At 33.8% G+C, this 21,906-nt stretch overlaps 2 protein-coding genes and 1 long non-coding RNA gene across 3 annotated transcripts; all 3 read left to right on the top strand.

Moving 5' to 3' along the window:
* Positions 1–168: 168 nt before the first annotated feature.
* On the top strand, positions 169–3,544 carry LOC142627825 (anaphase-promoting complex subunit 11-like; the record flags this gene model as incomplete). The annotated part of the gene is made up of 3 exons (XM_075801721.1): positions 169–179; positions 1,202–1,320; positions 3,367–3,544. Coding segments are annotated over 3 exons (246 nt in total), but the record flags the coding sequence as incomplete, so codon positions are not given.
* Positions 3,545–18,953: 15,409 nt separating this feature from the next.
* On the top strand, positions 18,954–20,373 carry LOC142627426 (uncharacterized). Its single transcript, XR_012842840.1, has 3 exons — positions 18,954–19,062; positions 19,331–19,643; positions 20,038–20,373. It is a non-coding gene; the product is annotated as an uncharacterized LOC142627426 (long non-coding RNA).
* Positions 20,374–20,942: 569 nt separating this feature from the next.
* On the top strand, positions 20,943–21,428 carry LOC142627824 (disease resistance protein RPV1-like). Its single transcript, XM_075801720.1, has one exon. It carries the CDS (start codon positions 20,943–20,945, stop codon positions 21,426–21,428), a length of 486 nt encoding a protein of 161 aa, XP_075657835.1.
* Positions 21,429–21,906: the final 478 nt, after the last annotated feature.

Here is a 21,906-nt window from a genome sequence, read left to right as displayed (position 1 = left end):
TCATATCTGTGTTTTTTGGCACTGTTTCCGTTGTTTCTTCAATCGCCATTTGTATCCATGTTTCCCTTGTCCTGTTATATAAGCTGCATTGTATTTTATCTGAAAAAGGGATTTTGGTTTTGTAGGAAAGGATGAAAGTCAAGATTTTATGTATCCTTTTCATGACATTGCGCTTCGTTGTATGGTTTTCACATATTAAATGATTGATGTTGTTTATATAGTTGTATAATTATTATTAGACTGTATGCTTTCTTGAATGTTTATTGGAGTAAGATGAATCCTCTGCATTGAGTATGGTAGATAATTGTTGGGCTTCTATGATTATTGAATTTCCCATATTGTACTTCATTTATGTGTATTAAGTTCACATTTAGTCGGTATGAATTCCAGATATTACAAAATTTTCGGTCCATTGAATTGTGATCATATTGCAAAAAGCCCCCTTGATGCTATAAATCAATTTAAGTTTGTGCATAAAATTTAAAAAATTTCCTTCTTATTATCAACTCTATTATCAAACTATAGGTTTTAGTTTACAACCCTAGCTCATTCCCATTTTGGGCATATAGGTTGGTTTGATCGTTCCACATGTGATTAGTTTTAGTATTTTGATAGTAATAGGACAATCCCATTTTACATGGTTGATATTGGAGCTTCTCCAAAGGGATCTAAATATCTTATTATATTGATTGTTACCTTATTGGTATAAACTTGAAGTTCATTTGTTGGTGATATAATATATCTTGAGCAATTTATGGAAGCAGTTTTCCCTTGATTCAATCTCTCTTGCAAATATTTTCCTGGGCTCTCAAATAGAGTATGTTCTCTTTCATATTTATTATTTTCTTAAATGAACTGTACATTTCTTAGTTACTAGCTGTTTTCTTTTTCTATTTTCCCTGCTCTGTTCTGTACACAGCTAGTGTATTGGGATTGCTTCTCTTATAATAAATTTATTTACTTATCAAAAAATAATTAATAATGTGATTCAGGTGTTAATGTGTAAATGTAAACAATTGAAAATTGAAGTTTTTAGGTTGGATAAAATATTTCTGTTATTTTAAAGATTGTTCAGAATTGTCATATTTTGGAACTCTTTATGCAATTCCATCACTGCGTACATTAGGTTCGTTTTTATTTATTTATTTAAAAAAACATTTTCCTACGGAGTCATAATTCTTTAACTTTGTATTTATGGTAGATGGCATGCTGTTGCTTCTTGGACTTGGGATGCCCAGGATGAAACATGTGGGATTTGTAGGATGGCCTTTGATGGCTGTTGTCCAGATTGTAAGCTCTCTGGGGATGATTGCCCACTAAGTAAGTACATTACTTATTTAACAATGTTCCACTTTGTCTTCATGTCTTGCCATTTTACAACTATTTCTTCTGCTGTTGAATTCCCAAAGTTTTTAGTTGTTGACCTATAATTTATAATTAGAAAATAAAATAAAATAAAAACCTGGATACCGTGCCTTCTTTTTTGTATGTTTAAACATTTTCTGATGGTCTTGCTTGAATCAGTCAAGCGGCATCATATACATAATATGAATTGCTTTATGGAACAATTGCATATACAATATATAGTGCATAGTTAGCCTAAATGCTTGAGCATTTAGATTTTCCTTACTTGGTTCTTTGAACTTCCTATATTTGAGTTTCAGACAACTACCATGGGATCTTATGCTGACCCTACTATGGCATGTTGCACATTGTTAGTAGTGCACAACCCCCAGATTGGTTCCCATTACTATGTGGTCTTTTTATAGTTTTTATAGTGCATGTACATTGGAGGTGAGTTTCGTAGAGCTATTTGAAAATGTGCTCTCTAAAATAGTTATGGTTTTGATAATTGCTTAATGAAAATGGATTGTTGAAAAAGTTGAGATAGTTTGGTAAAATCTTTTAAAAAGTGCAGTTTTAATAATTTTGTGTTTGACTAACTCTTATCAAAACTGCAATATGAGGAGTAAGTTACCAAAAAGGACAATTTTTTTATATAAAAAAATGTGATCAGATTATAAGAGCTAAATTTGGGGTCTTGAGAAAAAGAAGACAGTTCAGGAAAAAGGGGTGTAATTGCAATAGTAATATTTAAAACACCAAAGTTGTGTTTTGAAATGGAGCTCAAGACCACCATTTTCGCGGTCAAATGGCTTGCCAAACATCCAAATAAGGAAATGTGGTTTCAGTAAGCGTGGTTTTGTTCACAGAACACGCCACTAAATGGGCAACAGGTGGAAAACCAATTTGTTGTGGTGCACTATGAGTTAATTTCTCTTTCCACATTTTCTTTGATGGAATTCCTAGACTTGTTGTGTCTATGCCATTAATATCACAGCTTGGATCTTTTATCATTCTCATTTTTTTTTTCACTTCACTGTTATAAGTTTTGTATACTTCCTGCATACACATTTCAGTTTTAATAAATTGCAATAACTTATAAAAATAAAAATAAAAATAAAAAAAGAAAGAAAGAAAAAAAACTATGTTAAATTTGGGGGTATTGGTTAAGTTATGGATACTAGATCTCTGATTTGCGTATCAATTAACCTTGATACTACCATAAGACAAAGGATAGAATACGCCCTCCCCATGTCCCACACACACACACACACACACACAATGAAGGTGACGAGGTAGTATCAGACCATGTGTACTACTGTATAGTGATACATATCGAAAATCGGAGCTTCTCAACATTCAAAAAAGCCTATCCCTTTTGAAAGCCATTTATAAGTAAACAGCTTCTTAGGAGATATAAACTTCTGTCCAAGCTAAGTATCTTAAGTTATTTTAAATAGTTAAAATGACTTCAAACTAAGGCTTGCAATTTTGATTGTCTCTAGTTTCTAACAAAATTTGGTTGAGCCCATGTTCTTCCCCCAATACATATGGCATCTCATGAAGTAAAACTATCACAAGTATCTAATACTTACTTTTGTTGAACTTGGTTCGTAGTATATTTACACACCTGTGACATAATGCTTTTTTTTTTTTTTTCTTTATCTCTGTGGAGTTCACATAGCCACGAAGAATTCATCTTTTCTTTTCTGGTGTGTTTGTCATTGAGATATGAGAAAAAAATAAAAATCCTTCAAAGTCATGTTAAGTAACAATATTTCAAAGGTAGAGAATCACATTCATGATGTAGTTTTCAACTAGGAGTTGGGAATTTCTTCTTAATTTCCTTAATTTGATATTGTATGTCCTTAAAAGTTGTTAGTTGATTTGGTATATTAGTGAAAGATTGCATTCCTTTTCCGCTTTCATTTGTTCCTTTTGTATGTATTCTTCCTGTAGAAACAATAGAATCTTCTTATGGCAAGAAATAATAATGTTTGTTTTGATCCTATGATATTGCAGTTTGGAGTGCATGCAACCATGCATTCTATCTCCAGTGCATCCTAAAATGGGTGAGTTCACAGAGCTCTCAAGCACATTGCCCCATGTGCCGTAGGGAATGGCAGTTCAAAGAATAAGAGAGAAATTCAATGACAAATATTTGTTGTTTATTGTTAGGCGTAAATGCACTTTAGTTTTTACATTTTGGCTTTTTTTCGTTTTAGTCCTTACATTTTTATTTTACCACTTTTAATCCCTAAACCAATTATCGCGTGTTATTTTAGTCTTTTCCGTCAGTCAACAAACAGAAATAACTGAGGTGACTAACGGAATGATTAAAATATTATTAAAAATTTACCGTAGCACTCATCAAATAAAATAATAAAAAAAATCTAAAAAATATATCAAGATCTATGTTCAAGAACACAAACCCAAATTTTAAACATAAAAACACATGCCCAGATTTTCTTGCATTTTCTTGTCAACCAAACACAAACACAAATCGATCTCCAGCAAGAACACAAACACAAACCTAGCAACAGATCTTCTAAGATTTTCTCAAACCACAAAACTCAGATATATAAAATCACAACTGAAACCTAGATTTTTTCATCTTTCAATCAACAACGAAACCTCCAGCAAATAAAATTCATAAACCCAAAAACCAAATTCATAAATCCAAAAAATTCAACATAAAAACACCCCAATAAAAAAAATCATAAATTCCAAAGCCTCCATCTTTAAACCCAAGCAAAATCATTTCTCAATTCTTTTTCAGTCTTTGTTTGGTTGCCAAGAAAATGAAAGAATAAAAATTTGGATAGCACCATCAAAGTGAGGCAAATCTTTGATCTGGATGCTTTAGTTTTCAATCACTATAGTGTATTATATCTATGTTATGAGAAACGAAAAGCTTCGTTCTTGAAAATCTACTTTAGAAATCTTTAAAAACCATGAATACACCAAACAATTGAGGTGTTTGATAATCACAATAGTAAAATTATTAGTACAAAATGTCATGTTCCTCTTTTAGATGGGTGGGTGGATGTTGGTAAAGCTCATTTGTTTCTCAAATTGGTGAAACTACCATTTTGGCTGCTTATGACCTTTTGTTTTTGTCATTGTTGATTGATGATGTTAATATCTTACTACTACCCAATGTGGAAATAATTTTGCTTCCACGTGCCACCTTGTTGCTTTCTCAAGCTTTTTTTATATTTTACAATGTTGATGATATCTACTTGAACTATAGCCTTCCTATCATAACAGAAAATTAAGGTGGTGGTTGAGATCATGCATTCAAGACCGACCACCAACATCATATATAGTCTTAATCATAAATACCAAATACGAATTGTGCACAAACCAAACCAAATGGCCATAAATCAAATCCAAAAGTTGCAACACATCAAGAGAGAGCAAATCACCAAACCACAAAGCCAAGACCAAGTGGCAACAAAATCTCTCTCACTATCCCAATTTGCAACCCACAAATATCAAAGAACCAAACCAAGACACCTCTAATTTTATTAGTGGCAACAACCCAGAGAGAAAGCCTCTTTTTACACACGAATAACCAAAATTATGGCTCTCTAATTCTCTCCTCAATTTCCTCATAAGAGTATTAGCATTGAGGGGTGTAAAACCCCCCAAGTTGCCCACCAAACCCGTAAAAAGAAGCTCCATCCGAGAATTGGAACCTAAAAATATTTTGCGACATGCTACAATAAGTTTGGGTTTATAGAACTTGCCGTAGCAGGATGGGAACTTACGTTTCCCATTTTTTAATATATTTTCTCTTTCTTTCATTACTCTTTTCTCTCTATTTACTCTCCCTTTATTTCTTCTATCTATTTCGTGTTTCTTTCAGTCTTTCCTTTCACTTTTCTTTCTATCTCAAGTGGTGCAATGTTGGTTTGACCAATGGGTTGTGGATTTTGAGTTCTATGGGTCGTGGGTTTCGGTGAGGCGAGGTGGGTTGTTGGTGGGTCATGGGTATTGCGGTGGTGGTGGTGTGGGTTTGGAAGTGGATCAGTGAGGTGGATGTGTTGGTGTTTCTGAGGTGGATGAGTGGTTCGGTGGTGGCTAGAGTTTGGCCAGATCGTTTCTGGGTTTGCCGTCGTGGGTGTGCTCGCCTTGGATCTAAGTTTTGCTCACCATGGGTTTGCCGCCATGGGTCTAGTTTGCTCGCTGTGGGTCTGCTTTGCCGCTGTGGGTATTCTACCGTGGGTATGGTTGTGGGTTTACCAAAGAGAGAGAAAAAAGAAGAGAAAAATGAGAATTGTTTATATTATTTAACGTTGAAGTTTATATTATTTTAATGTGTTATATATATAAATAGAAACTATAATGTTGGATAAATTGTAAAATAAGATGGTAAAATAAATAAAGTATGTTTTTGAGGATGAAAAATAGAACTTTTTTGCATTCTCTAACGCTAATGCTCTAACATTTATATTTATACAAGTGTAAGTATCAAAAACCAAGAGAGGCTAGACTTCTTTTCCACACATTCCACACACAAAGGAGAATCACTCCTATTTCAATAAAACTCAAAATTTAGGAGACAAACTTTTCACCATTTAAGAGAATCAAATCAGTGTGCTAACCATATAGCATATCTTAGACGTCATTTGCAGTGTAAGAAAATGAAACTCCTCTAAAAGTTCTAAAAACACACATGTGAGCCACAATTTGTCTACCAAGAGGTACAAGACTTAAATTTGTGCTTTCTTCTCTATTTTTTTTTTCAATCTTACAAATTAATTGGTTTCATTGTTCTAGATTGAAAAATTTAAAAAAAAAAAGAAAACCAAAGGCCATGCTGGCCAAACCTTTTATTTCAGCCGATATCGGATTTATAAATTAAAAAAAAAAATCATGTGCGACACATAAATCTTTAAATTTATTTATATAAGTTTAATGGAGAAAGGAAAACTTTTTTTTAAGAAAGAAGATTGATAAAATTTTATCCAATCAATTGGGAAAATCAACAAGTACAAAACTAGCAATTTCTAAATACTAATAAAGGAGAAGAGAACTTTGCTCTCCTAGCTAAAGCATGAGCAAAACATTAACCTAATGGAGAAAGAAAAATTTAAACCAACCAAATCAAACATTACCCTAATGGAGCAATACATCAACACATGGCAAATGTATTGCATCAATAAGTTAGAAGGCAAATTATATTTGAATCAAGCACATTTTGCAGTGCAACATGGCAAGCCTGCTAGTAAAATGTGAGGAACATACTTGTTTCTTAAATTCAAAAACAAAAAAGCCCCAATCACATTATAGTTACCAACATTTTCTTAGCTTCCAAACAGATTATTAACATATAATTGAAATTTAAAGATAAAAACTAACATATTTCTTTGATATCAAAATTAAATCAGTGTGCTAACCATATGGCACATCTTGGACATCGCTTGTAGTATAAAAAAAATGTAACTCTAGACAGAATCCATTCCAAGGGGCTAAAGTGTTGCTTAGAGGCGAAGCTATTACCCAATACTATAGAAAAGATTTCTAAGGAGATGAAACTAAAGAACATGTGACCTACAAAACGATTAAGGCAGTTGACACTAATGCATTAGTCATCCATCATGACAACTTGAATATGCTATTTGGTTTTTATTTTTTTATTTTTTTTAATCTCAACAAATCTTCTCTATGTATACTATAGTTTTTATGGATAAAAACACACCCTAAGAGGAAAAAATAAAAAAGATTTGTTGACATAAAAAAACCAAATAACACATTTAAATGACCAATGCATTAATGTCAACCACTTTAAACCTGTTATAAGTTACATGTTCTTTTTTATTTAGTCTCCTTAAAAACCTTCTCTACAGTATTAGGTAGTAGCTTCGCCTTTATGCAACACTTTAACCCCTTGGAATAGATTCTGTCTAGAATTTCATTTTCTTACACTACAAGCAACATGCAAGACGTGCCATATGATTAGCACACCAATTCAATTCAATATCAAAGAAATATGTTATTATCTTTAAATTTCATTTATATGTTGATAATCTGTTTAAGAGCTAAGAAAATGTGGGCAACTATAATGTAATTAGGGCTTTTTTGTTTCTGAATTTAGGAAACAAGTATAATACTCTCAATTTAAAAAGATAAAAAATTAAAGATATATTCCTCACATTCTACTAGTAGGATCACCACACTACACTGCAAAATTGAATCTCATATGTTTCCATAAGCAGTATTTAAGATACAATTATCTATGTTCTACCCTAATAAGATGATAAGATGACTTGGGGGCTAAAATCACAAATTAAGCTAATTGCAATACCATGTTGATTTAACTGAGTTTAAATTAGAAAATATGTGTATGATCCCTGCCATCTCACAAAAATTATTCCTAAATTTCATCATTAACACTTAACCATTTCCTTTCTAGCATTGAGAGATACCATTTAAATTCAAAAGCTGTCTACATCAATCCATATATAGAAAAAGTCTATCTATAGAAAAAGTGTAAAATCAACACATTTAAACTCAAAACTCCATCAATAAACTAGTGTTAAATCTTATCTACATCAGTCCATCTATAACTACATATTTAAACTCAAAATCATATCTACATCAGTACATCTATAAACTCAAAAAGGCTGGTTGAAGATTAGAACATTCTTACCTTGCAAATATTAAAATAAAAATAAAACATGTTATTTACAAGATTAAACAAACAAATCAAAAAAAAAAATTAAAAACATTTAATTTGTTTTTCCTTTGCGGTTGTACTGCATAATCCGCATCCTCAGGTATGTCGTCAACCTTAGGATAAGATCTTATCCCAAGGTTGACAAACCTGGGGATGCAGAGTATGATCTTATCCCAAGGTTGATGACACACCTGAGGATGCGGAGTATGCAGTACAACCCCAAAGGAAATACAAATTAAATGTTTTTTTCTAAAAAAAATTTTGTTTGTTTAATCTTGTAAACAACCTGTTTTATTTTTATTTTAATATTTGCAGGGTAAGAATGTTCTAATCTTCAACCGACCTTTTTGAGTTTATAGATGGATTGATGTACATAGGATTTTGAGTTTAAATGTGTAGTTATAGATGGACTGATGTAGATAGGATTTAACACTAGTTTATTGATGGAGTTTTGTGTTTAAATGTGTTGATTTTACACTTTTTCTATAGATAGACTTTTTCTATATATGGATTGATGTAGATAGTTTTTGAATTTAAATAGTATCTCTCAATGCTAGAAAGGAAATGGTTAAGTGTTAATGATGAAATTTAGGAATAATTTTTGTTAGATGGCAGAGATCATACACATATTTTCTAATTTAAACTCAGTTAAATCAACATGGTATTGCAATTAGCTTAATTTGTGATTTCAGCCCCCAGGTCATCTTATCATCTTATTAGGGTAGAACGTTGATAATTGTATCTAAAATGCTGCTTATGGAAACATATGAGATTCAATTTAAAAAAAATAAAAATTAAAGGTATATTCCTCACATTCTACTAGTAGGCTCACCACACCGCACTGCAAAATGTGCTTGATCGATATATAATTTGTCTTCTAACTTATTGAAACTAAAAAGTTGATGCAGTACATTTGACATGTGTTGATGTAATAAAACATTTGTGATATTAAAATATTTGCAATTTTATCACAAATTTCTATATTTGTACATTCACATATTTTTGTCATGTTTGCAATTTAATACTTTTTGTCATATTTATATTTTGATACGTATTTCCCACATTTGCATATTAGAGAGACTTGAGAATTTTTGGATTAATATGCATATGTGAAAAATACGTAATAAGATATAAATATGAAAAAAAAAATGATTAAAATGCAAACATAACAAAAATACGTGAATGTGCACATATAGAAAAAGAGATGGCATTTTATTTAATTTATGAAAAACATGCATGGACCCTTTTAAAGAATGGGCAGAAAGTGTGTCAAAACACGTGAAAGTGATTAAAACTAAAGTGGGCTGGCAGTTTGTAAAGCAAGAGATTAATTTAAAAGAGAGTTTGGGCCAAGTGCAAGAGTGCAGTGATTTTAGGCCTAAAGCCCAACCTTCAAGCCACAATGAACCTAATAGGGTCCAGCATCCGGGTCAGGCCCATTTGATCTAGCACTTTCTCTCTTCCTCTTCCTCTCTCATCTCTGAAACTCTCTCAGCTCGAGCTCTCTCAAATGGACCTCCATGGCCGACCCTTCAGGCTCCATCTCGGAGCATCACGCCACCACTTCACGGTGGTCTTTCCTTCAAACACCTCAGGCCCAAGCCCCAAGCTAAGTCTATTTCTCTCTACAGACCTCGATCACGAGGGTGGCCTATCATCTCACTCTAAAGCCGTGACCCAGACCCAGCTCTCCTTCAAACCCGAACCAAGGTCTTAAAGTCTCTCTACTCTCAAACCCAACAACCACTCTCCGATCTACCACCTACAAGGGCACTAGATGGCGCGTGAACCTTAAGAGGGTTATTGTTACGTGCAAAAGAAGTGGAGTTGCTGTTACAGATTTTAACGTTATGCTTGCTGCAGAATATTTGGATGTTTGCTTACTTTTAGGATCAGAATAAGTTGTTGCATAATGTTTGGATTAATTGCATTTGTATTTGCATTTTAGTAGGATAAGGGAATTTGTGTATCAAGTGTTTGGGGGGTAACGGCTAGTGGAGCTAGTGTTTGAGTTTTATTAGTTTGTTCCTAAACTGCTGGGCTTATCTTGTATAAAAGGAGCAGTACTTGAATAAAATCATCAGATAAGAATTATTTATGCAGAGTAATCTGTAGAGATCAAGGATTCCTCGATCAATCCTAATTTCTTTTTATTGTTTATCCAATATCCATTAATTATCAAAATAGGTCAAGGTCAAGTCTTGTACGTACTAGTTATGTGCGTGAACCTTAAGAGAGTTATGTGGAGGCAGTAGCGGAGTCAGGATTTCAATTTAGGGGGGGCAAAATTAAAAGACAAGATTGAAAATAAAATTAATCTAAATATTATTAATCGATGTTAATAACAAAATAGATATAGAATTATATACTATTAATGCAATTGTTGTACAAAATCTAATATAATATAAACTCTAATTTATTTTTTCATACATAATTTAATTTGTTAAATTGGAAGATTAGTAAAATACACCTCGATATGAGTTTGTTTAGAATTTGAATCTAAATCATTATTATAATTTGGCTTCTCCATAATCTCAATTGATTATAAGTATATATTTCATATCATTTAAAAAAAAAATCATAGTTAATAACAATCAAATTAATAGATTATTCTAAATATATAGAATTTAAACATGTAATTTGATTCTTTAAAATAAATTGAGAAAATAAATCAATATAAAAGATTTATAAAGTTGTATTTACATTTATGCAAAATTAAGTATTTCTTACTCTATTCTTTAAGTAGTAAGTAGTTAAAATTGGTTCTATAGTAAAAATAAAGTGTTTCAAAATTGAAATTATGAAAAAGTTAAACTAGAAGAGAAAAGATTAGGGAATGCTATGGTTTTAGTTTGATATACAAAGACCTAAATATATATATATATATATATATATATATATATATTTTTTATTATGATTATGTGGGAATACCTTATTTGAGGAACAAATTGCCTTAAAAAAAGCACTCCAGGAAAAAAAAAAACTTCCAGTGCTTGAGAACATGTGGCAAGGAAAAACAGCATGGGTGTTAAGTAGGACCCACAAAACTTTGTTTTGTTTGGAAAAAGACAAAATAATATTACAGAGAGTTGCACCTAATATTGCTTTCTTCTCTAGTCTCTAGGTGTGGAACGTCTGTGTCAAGGTCAAAATACTTGACAACTTAATATTTAGGTTGCTACTCTAGATTTTTTTAAAGAGGTCAGGGGGGGCACTCGCCCCCTCTCGCCCCCCCTTGCCTCCGCCCCTATGTGGAGGCTAAGGGAGTCACAGAATGTATGTGTGTGTGTGTGAGACAAAGAGATTCTAGGAAAGGAAAGAGATAGAGAAATGGGAGAGGATTTTGGGTTTACCAGTGGATGTATTCTCCACTTTTCCTTTTTGTTCTTTTTTGCTTTGATGCTTATGAGTTGTTGTTTTTGTTGGTTCCGATCTGGTGCTTATGGATGCCTCAGTTGGGGTTAGGGTTTAGCTACAAAGAGAGCACAATAAACAAGTTAGATTCAAACTAAAGCAAAACCCAGAAAAATGAGTAAAGAAATGAGAGAAGTATTTTCAAACAATTGTTTGGATTCTCTCATCTCTCCGCCTCTTTTTCTATTTTTCTTTCACAACTCAGATTGTCAACCAACAAAAATTTAGCAGTTTTTTGCACTAGAGATTCATACATGAGAGAAAGATTTAAAAAAAGAAAAAAGAAAAAAGAAAAAAAGATGAAGAGAGATTAGATATTAAACCAAATTTGGGGGTAGTGGACTGATGGTGGCATGGTTTTGATCTATTTCTTGCTTCTGCTATTGCTCTTTTGTGTCGTGTCGTGTCTGTGCTTGTTGTGCTGCCGTTGCCCAGCCCTTCCCACTCCCAAGTCTCACTTAAAAAGTTAGGGTTTTTTTTATTTTTTTTTATTTTTTTTTTTTAGTGTCTTGTGTGTGTTGGGTTTTGGGTTAAACCGAGATGTAGAGAGGAGAGGAGCATCACTGAAGTGATGGTGGTCTGGGTGTCACGGTGGAGCGAAGCTGGCTCGAACTCAGCGGGCGAGTCCGGTTGGGGTCTAAGCCAGGGCTCGGAGATAGGCTTTTGGGGCTTGAAAACGGCGAGCGATGAAGGTTGTGAAGGGTTTATATCGAAAAGGGAGTTTGATTTCCATTGGATAAGAAAGTCTTCATGCGAATCGGTGACCTGAAATGTGTTTTTCGCCATTAGATTGTTTGAGAATTGATGGATGTGGCGTGTTGTAGAATACGGAGTTTGGGGTAGTGACGTGGTTTTTGTGTGGATCGATGAATTGGATGATTTTTTGACCATTGGATGATTTTCAAGCACATTACACCAACCTTCTCAAAAAAAAAAAAAAAGCACATTCCACCAAAAATAAATTAGATTTAAAAAAATCGACACATGCATTAACACAGATTAATTAAAAAAACAATAAATCAACCAAAACCATTATTGCCAACATAATCAAATTAAACTTCATTAAGAGTGAAAGATCTCAATTGTATGGCTCGTAATGCCATTCGAATTAGAGCTCAGTAGTTCATTGAGAATAAAAAATACACAATCTCAAACTAAGTCTACAAAAATTAGGTCTACAAATTGCACAATACAGACTTAATCCACATACAAGTCTAGAAAATTTAAGTTTACAAATTGCACAATTCAAATAAAAACACTATCATTTGCCCAGAATTTTCGAATTAAATGAAAAATGAACCTTCTCAGTAACAAATTTTCAATTTCACAATAACGAATCTAAAATGACTAACCTTCCTTCGTTTACGGCTTTTTTTTCTTAATTTTTCAGTTTTTACCAATAAGCAAAATTAGCTCAAGAACTTTGAACTTTGAAATTATCCGAGAGGCATGTTGGGAAAATAAAAAGTGAGAACACTTATATTATATGAATTTTGGGCTTGAACCGAAAGATTTGTAGGGGCCTTTTTTTGGTGGGACCCTTAAATTTCTTAGTGAGAGAGAGAGTTTGAGGTGGCGTCAATGATTGAGGAAATGAACTTGAGAGGCTCGGCCATGGAGTTTCTGTCAAAAGCCTCAGGGAGTAGAGAGAGAGTCAGAGAAGGTTCCAAAGAAATGAGGTGTATGGCTAAGGTTTTTTGAGGGATTTTAAGAGGCGGGTCAGGCTTTGTGACCCAATCCGTGTGGTCTGGTTCTTACCGATTTTGGTCCTAAATCTAGGGCCTTAAGCCAGACTCGTGGGTGGCCTTTTCATGAGCCTTTCTTAGGCTTGACAACCTCTGCGAGTTAACCCATCTGTCTTTCCCCTTTCAAATGTTTCGGCCCAAAATCATGTTTCTATCCCAAAATTCCCTAAATCATATTTTAGTACATAAATTTCCCATAATCACATTTTGGCCTCGGCCTTTCTCTAAAATTCACATTTTGACCCCAAAATTCTCAAAATTACATTCGGTCCCAAATCTTTCCAAAATTGCAATAAAGCCCTCCATCTTTTCAAAATTCACAAAGAGGTTCCCAAACCCTTTGGAAGTTGTTTGAAGTCATTCAAACAACATCCAAGGTCTTTCCATCATCTTTAAATCCACACTTTTTGCTTACCTTCATTTAGAATAATTAATTTGCACCTTGTGTGATGTTTGCATGACATGTCCAGGTTTAAATGCTCACGTGTTTGCTTCCATGTTTCTTACCCCATCTATGCTTAGACCTACATGCTTATATGCTTGTTTCCTTGCTTATATGTTCTATCACTACAACAAAATGTATTTTTAGTGACGAAAATTAGTGAGGAAATATTTTTCGTCACTAAAAATATAGCTTTAGTGACGAAATATAAATTTTGTCACTAATAATGAAAAAAATTATAACATTTAGTGACGAAAAATGAATTTCGTCACTATTGTGATCTGAAAAATGGGCGCCAATAGAGGGAAACTTTGACGCGAGTTTAATTAGTCTATAGTGACGAAATATTTCGTCACTAAAAGTTGAAATTTTTAGTGACGAAATATTTTGTCACTATAGGTATTGTTGTGGATAGTATTAGTGACGAACATCTTTTCGTCACTATAAAGAAGAATTAGCGACGAAAAATATTCGTCACTAAAAATAATAATAATTTTGCACTTATATGTTTTTAGTGACGAAATCACAATTCGTCACTAAAAATATAATTTAGCAACGAAATATGAATTTCGTCTCTAAAAATCTTAACAAAGCCGGTCTTTAGTGACGAAACTCGAAATTCGTCACTAAAACCTTAAAAGCCTAATTTCAAAACCCATAAACCACAAAACATTTCACTACCCAAAAGCCATTTCTGTAAAAAAAAAAAAACTAGAGCCATTTCAGTCAAAAACCAAAAAAACCCAAATCACATGTGAAGCCACTGTCGCCGATCAAGCTCAACAGCGACGCTTCAGGTCGCCGGCGATCGGCGATGCTTCAGCGACGCAATCGGCGACGCTTCAGGTCACCGATCGTTGGCGACGCTGAAGCATCGCGATCTGCGACCTTGAGCGTCGCGATCGGCGATGCTTCAGGTCGCAGATCGCGACGCTTCAGGTCGCCGATCGTTGGCGACCTTGAACGTCGCGATCTGCGACCTTGAACGGCCACGACCGCGACTCCGAAGCGTCGCCGATCGCGACGTTCAAGGTCGCCGATCGCGACGCTCAAGGTCGCCGATCGGCGTCGCCAACGATAGTTGGCGACGCTTCAGCTCGCCGGCGACGCTTCATCTTTCATCCGGCGACGCTTCATCCTTCATCCGGCGACGCTTCATCCTTCATCCGGCGACGCTTCAGTTTGTGACGCTTCCGGCGACCCTTCGCCTTCCACCCAGCCGGCGACCTTTCGCCTCCCACCCTCAAGCCTGGGTATTTTTTTTCCCCTTTTGAGTTAAATTTTTTGTTAATTTTTGTTTAATGATTCTAGTTTTTTTGGGTATTTCTTTGTTTGATACAGTAATGGGTATATGCATTTTTGTTTAGTTTGGGTATTTGATATTTACTGTGTAATGATTGTGAAGAAAGTTTCTTATATATATGTACTTATCAATTGCTGTAATTCTTTTTTATTTTTATGGTTCTTATTGTTTGGATGATTCTAGTTTTGGATCCTCACTCTCTTGGTTTGGTTTCCACATTGATACCAGTGTTAGATATATGTAGTGTACAAGTTTCTATACATTAGGTGTAATGTTTGAACTCAAAATGAGATTACCCATCTTCTAAATTTTCTTATGTTGATTATTGCTTAGGTAATGATACTCTGATTTCACAATGGGATTGTGTCCTTTGATTGTTATTTGACTTGATTTAATGGGGGATTGTTCTCTAGATTATGTTTTAGATACGTTGTGCTACTCTATTAATATTTCTTGCAAGACAAATGATGAGATTTTTTTCCCTAATTGCTAGTTTTTTCTATCATCCATTTTGATGATAAAATGAGTGTTCAATCGAGAAAGGAATATTAGGATGGCATTGTCTCTAAAAACCAGGTTGATGAAGGTTGTTTATTTTGGGGGGTGGGGTCCTTTGTTATCAATTATCATAAGATTAAATTCAAATCTTTTGGGATTAGCATAGAATGAGGATATAGACTATAGAGATATATGAATGACATGTGAAGTGAAAGGTGAAGTGAATGGTTTTGTGGAATTAGAATTTAACACTAGTATTGATGAGGATCATGATGACACTGGTTAGTTTAAACAGAAGCACTTTAATGTTACTTTAAATACTGTCAATGCACTTTAAGGTAGAAGTTTAAGGATTTTGGTATATATGTACTTAACATAAAAGTTTAAAATTGATGCAAAATAGGTGTAATTTGACCTTTCCATCTTGATTGAAAGGTACTATGAGATTTGGTTACGGTCTAAAATTTATCTAAATAAATGAAAAGTTATAGATTTAGGTAATATACATACACCCCCACATGGGTGTTCATTGTGATTTTAATTTATTGGTGTGGCTACTCTTAATGCATTGTTAGAAATGTTTCTTATAACATAGTTAATGTTTTTACTTTTCGATTTTAATGTAGTATTGTTTTTATATTTGTGCGTATTTCTTATTGGTGGCTTTTAGGAGATTTACTTTTGGCATTACTTGAAGACATATGAAGACATCTTCCGTTAGTTTTAATTATATTATGCTAACATTTTTGTATTGTTATAAAATATGACGAATTATTGTATGTATTGCAAACAATTATTGTATGGAAGGAGTTTGAATTGGATACTTGTTTTATTTTTTACTTGTGGAATGTATGGATCTTTTTTTTATAAATGTGTTGAAATAAATGTATTATTTAAATGAGAGGTTTTAGTAATGGAATAATGTTACAAAGGTTAATATCAAAGCCATGAAAAAAATAAAAATAGAAAATAAGTTTTAGTGACGAAATATTTCGTCACTAAATGTAGCAAAATTTTGTAAGAAATGGTTTTAGTGATGAAAATTTTTGTCACTATATGTGCATGGATTTTCTTAAAAATAGTTTTAGTGACGAACTTTTTCGTCACTATATGTATCGGAAAATAGTTTTAATGACGAAATTATTCGTCACTAAACATGATTTAATAAACTAAAATGTTTTTAGTGACGAAATATTTTCGTCACTGAATGGTGTTTTTAGTGAGGAAAACATTTAGTGACGAAACGTTTTCGTCTCTAAAAATATATATATTTTTAAATCAAATCGGACTTTTAGTGACGAAATTTTTCGTCACCGGGACTTTTAGTGACGGGGTTTTAGCGACGAAATGAATTTCGTCACTAAAAGTCCGATTTCGTCACTAAAGGTTCTTAGTGACGAAAAACTGGACTTTTAGTGACGAATTTTTTCGTCACTGAAAATACATTTTGTTGTAGTGTATATGTCTTCTACATGCATTATGCCACCATCTATGTGCTTGTGCGCTTCACGCCTCGCTTATGTGGTTCAGCCTAGACCTTGTTTGTCATCTCATGCAGTATTGCAATCCTTTTGTTCCTTTTATCGCACCTTCTTGTGTTTTGGCCTATTGGTCCTGATCCGATCTCAACCCCATGATTTTGGTCCTCATCTGTGCACCTTGGCTCATATCAAAGGGTTTGGATCATCCTTTTTGCATGTCTATGTTTGCTTGCTTCTATACTTTATGCTTGTGTTAGCCTCTCTTGTTCTAGGCTTTACCATGTTTGACGCCCTTTGTAGGCTTGATCTTTTTTGGTTACATCCAATGCCCATAAGGCCTTGTTTGGGTGTAACCACTTGGGACGCGTCTCTGAACGTCGGGTTGCTTCATGCATACCTTTTCCCTTGTCCACTCTGTGCGATGATACGTTTGCCATGCTTGTTTGCACCATCCATTGGCTTTCTTTGTATCTTTACATGCTAGCTTACATGTCCATGCATGAGTATTGCTTACATGTCTATGCATTATACTAATTCATGAGCTACCTTGTTATTCTCTCGCTAGGTGTGCTAGAAACTGGCGAATTGGAAAGCCTTGAATAATATGATTAACTGACCACACTTCTTTTTAGAGTTTATGGCTTGATTCATAGTTAAAGCATCACTTTCAACCATTGCTTTTGAAACTCTGATTTCTCGGGCCAATGTCACCATAGATCTATGTAGTTTTTTTTTACACAAATCCAACTAAAACCATAAATCTAAGCTCCTATCAATGAGTAACAAAAAGATCTAGTCAAAACAACAACAACAACAACAACAATCAAAACTCATATGAGTTGCTAGGTTCGAAAGGGGTGGAGGTGGGTGGGTCAACCACAACGGACTTGTTCCTGAACAAGGGATACAAGGGTTTTACAAGTGGTGAACGTATTGCGGCCGTCTAGACTGGTGGTGTTGGTGGGGCAACAATGGCTACTAGGAAGAGAGAATGAGATATTAGAGGAAAGAGACGGAGAGGTTAAAGAGAGAAAGATCTGGATTTTTTTTTTGTTGCTTTTTTAAAGTTGATATGGCATTTTTTTAATGTTCACTAAATTTTTTAATATTATTTTAGAAGCCACATATGCATTCCATTTGTCACATAGGCATTTATGTTAGTGAGCCAACGGTATAGACCAAATTGATTTCAAGTTAAAAATAACAGTGACCAAATTGACTGTAACTCTAAAGTATTGGGACCAAAATAATGTTTTTGCCATTTTTTATTTAATAAATACTATTTATAAATAAAGAAAAATTTCTATATATAATTATATGGGTTTTACTAATGTGTGCCCTTAGGATATACAATAGTAAATCATGTTAGGAAACTTTTTATGGAAAATATTTCTAAAAATGAATAATTAATGTGTGTCTTAAGGGCATATATTTACCGGACCCTAATTTTATTTTTGGTAATACACGTAAGGCATAATTGACTATCGTGTGCTTGTTCATTTACTTACTAACCCCTCCTCTATTTATCTCATATTAGAACCCCTTTTAAATGGTTGCAGGATCCTAATCGGAACCTTCTCTAATTGCACATTGACTCACATCTTTAGGGAGACTAATAAATGTACTGATAAACTTGCTAAGATTGGTGTGATTCAGCTAATTGACTTTCTTATTTTATATGAACCACTGCCTATGATGGATAATCTACTAGCTTTATCTAAAGCTGAGGTCATTTGTAATATTCTGGTTGTTGCCTTGTGTTATATATTCAACTTGATTAAAAAAAAAAATGATAAAGTAAAAAAAAAAAACAAATTACAAAACAAAACTTACATAGAATAGGTTTGCACGTCTCATCAACTGTGATAAGACTATCACTCATTTTACCTACCATTCACACATGAATACTGTAATAAGAATAAAAGTGCGTGAACTTTTTCAAGTTGTGACACCTGTGTCAGTTCAAACTTGTAAGTCTTAGTAGCATTTAAAAACATTTTAATTTCCTCCCTCCTCTCCTTAGAAGTATTCTTGCTAAAGAAAATGGCGGTTTTTTCACAGTTCGCCTTCTGTCTAGAGGCCATCTCATATATATAAAGGATCTCCTTTATAGTCTGACATTCTTCAATGGAAGCATAGCAAAATAGAAGGTTATCATCAGCGAATATACCAATAAAGGTAATGGATTTGATTTGGTTCTTCTTCAATAGCCAACCCCTTTATAAAAATATGACTCCATTTTCAACCTCTTTATTTTTACATTGAAACTATTTTCCATTGCATCATCCTTACATTGAAAATTCACTCCTATGTTTTGCCTTGTTTGATTTGCATCTTTGAGAGTCTTTCTCATATTGTTGTTGAATTCTATCTCTTGTGATAACTCTAAAAATGTTGATGATAACTCTATTGACACAGAGCTCGCACCTTTACTACGTCCTTTCTCCACTTATAATGGTTCACAGATGGATCATGGCGGTTTCAACGGACTCTGATGCAGCAGTTCCTTAATGTCCTCCGGTTCTTGAAGACACTAGGTGCTTTCCCTGACATTTGATTCAATGGATATAACAAATGGGTTTGACGAAATTTTGGTATTGACTCAAATCAATGGGGATGGGTTTGATTTGGGTTCTTCTTCAATGGCCCATCCCTTTATAAAAAGTTGACTTCATCTTTAATCCATATCCATCGTCAAAGAAACTGAGAATCTCTTAAGAAATTTTCCCAGGTATTAATTTTACATTGAAACCATTTTATCTTGCATCGTCTTTATTTGATTTTTTTCTTTGATGTTGAATGCTAGAGTATGTCTCCTTTTGAATTGTTTGATTTGTCACTACCCAATCTCTTTCTCTAAATTAATAGGCTCTTTCATACGGGGTACTAAATTATATGGTCCACTCATAAAGTCATTGCCCTGTTAATTTGGTACGATTTCAAAATTGTTTTGAGGGTTAAACAATTTTACAAATTTGTCTAGTATGTAGGATTTGACAGAACTAAGAATTTCACCAGGAGTGACTTAAAATCTCAAGAATAGATTTTGCTCCCGTTGATTTTACAAGGGGAAAATCATGGTTCTTATTTATATGAATATTTATAATTTTAATTTTCTAAAGCAGTTGAATAGGAACAGTATCTTCTCCAAGGTCCAAGTTTTATCCTGCGTAAGCTGTACAATACTAAGTGGCCAACTTGGAGTACTTTTGTCGACACAGGCCATTAGTAGCAAGTAGCTGCTCATGTTTGTGTGGATCTCAAACCTGTTTCCAATGTTTGAAGGTGGCGGGATCCATGTATTCAGTGGCCGCTTCTTCAGTGCATTCGAGTATTCAGATGGTCTAATCAGGGATATGCCGGTTATTGCTGACTTGAACATAACCAGTGTTTCAGAGATTATACTAAACCAAACCAAGCTATATATATTGTTATAATTAAAACATATATGGTAAATGTATGTTGCCTTTATTGTTAACAAGCTACCACACGTGTTTTCCCAATACCCGTCCCAGGTCCTAACTTTCAGAACAACTTTTTTTCACTTTTAATTTCTATTATCACATCTTTTTCCATTATCAAAACGACGACGTGGTTTGGGCTTTAATTGTCAATATGATTCAGCAGCCCATCCCCAGTTTCCTCAGTCGTTTTCCTTCTCTCCTCTTCACTCATCCCTTATCTATTTCCCTCTCCATCTTCATCTCTTATAGATGAGAAACTATTGGAGAAATTACCATTTTGTTTGACCACAATGACCCGGTATGGTGCTTAGAAAGTTCCAAGATTTATTTTAGATTTCACATGGAAACTTGCATGCTACTACAATGAAAAAAAGCATAGGTGGATCTTGCAAAAGTTCTGGGAGTTTCTAGATATACCGCAAACAAGCCACCTTTAAAGGCTCCTCTTGCTTTGCATTCACCCTCTTCCTAATTTCTCATTCACTTGCCTGACTTATATTGCAATCCCTTCACAGTTTTTTTTCTCCCCCTTTCAGATCTTTACAACTGTTTGCTCATAAATCTCGATGGCTCTTGTGGCCTGCGAAGGAGCCTCATCTTCTTCTTTCACCCATCAACTCAAGAAGTTTGATGTTTTCTTGAGTTTTAGAGGTGAAGATACCCGTTTTGGTTTTATAAGTCATTTGTATGACGCTTTGCGTTTGAGGGGTATTCACACCTTCATTTATGATAAGCTTTCAAGGGAAGAAGAAATTTCTATCGAGCTTTTCAAAACCATTGAGAACTCAATAATGTCAATAATTGTATTTTCTGAAAACTATGCATCCTTCACTTGGTGTTTGAATAAGGTTGCCAAGATTGTTGAGTGTAAGAAGAATAACCAGTTGGTGCGACCGGTTTTTTACAAGGTGGATCCATCAGAAACACGGAACCAAAACAGAAAGTTTGGAGAAGCCCTTTCTAAACATGAAAGAAAACTTAAGGATAGCAAGAAAGTAGAAAGATGGAGAAAAGCTCTTCATGAAACCGCTAATATATCCGGTTGGCATTAATAGCATAGGTACGTATTTAATGACAACTATTGTACATTCTCTTACTTTCAGTGGTTTGATTACTAATTTTATTGTTAAACAACAATTACCACCAATTTATCAGTGTTAAGTCTTTTGGCCAAATTATGTATGCATTTTTTTTTCTTCATATCTATATGACTGTAGATGTTAATTAGCTAGCAATGTTGAAATAGAATGATTTAAAAAAAAAAAAAAAACCTTACTAATTAAATAGGAGTGTCATATATATATAGGAGTTTCTTTCTCCCACATATTAATTATTTAAAAATTTTCCCAAAAATATCCTTAATAATTTAGTTCTAGTATTAAAAGTGAGTTTTAACAAGTTTCAATTATCAGTAACTTAGATTTTCCCTGAAAATTCATTTTAGACGTATTAGTACTCAGAATTGCACTGAATCAAGGGTTGAACCTTCAAACTGGTAAACCATATGAATATCCCGATTGTAATGACAGA

Source organism: Castanea sativa, chromosome 3, assembly GCF_040712315.1.
Source record: "Castanea sativa cultivar Marrone di Chiusa Pesio chromosome 3, ASM4071231v1".
In the NCBI taxonomy this organism is placed as follows: Eukaryota; Viridiplantae; Streptophyta; class Magnoliopsida; order Fagales; family Fagaceae; genus Castanea; species Castanea sativa.
Note: the sequence above shows the minus strand (reverse complement) of the source record. Positions and strands in the feature narration are given on the sequence as shown.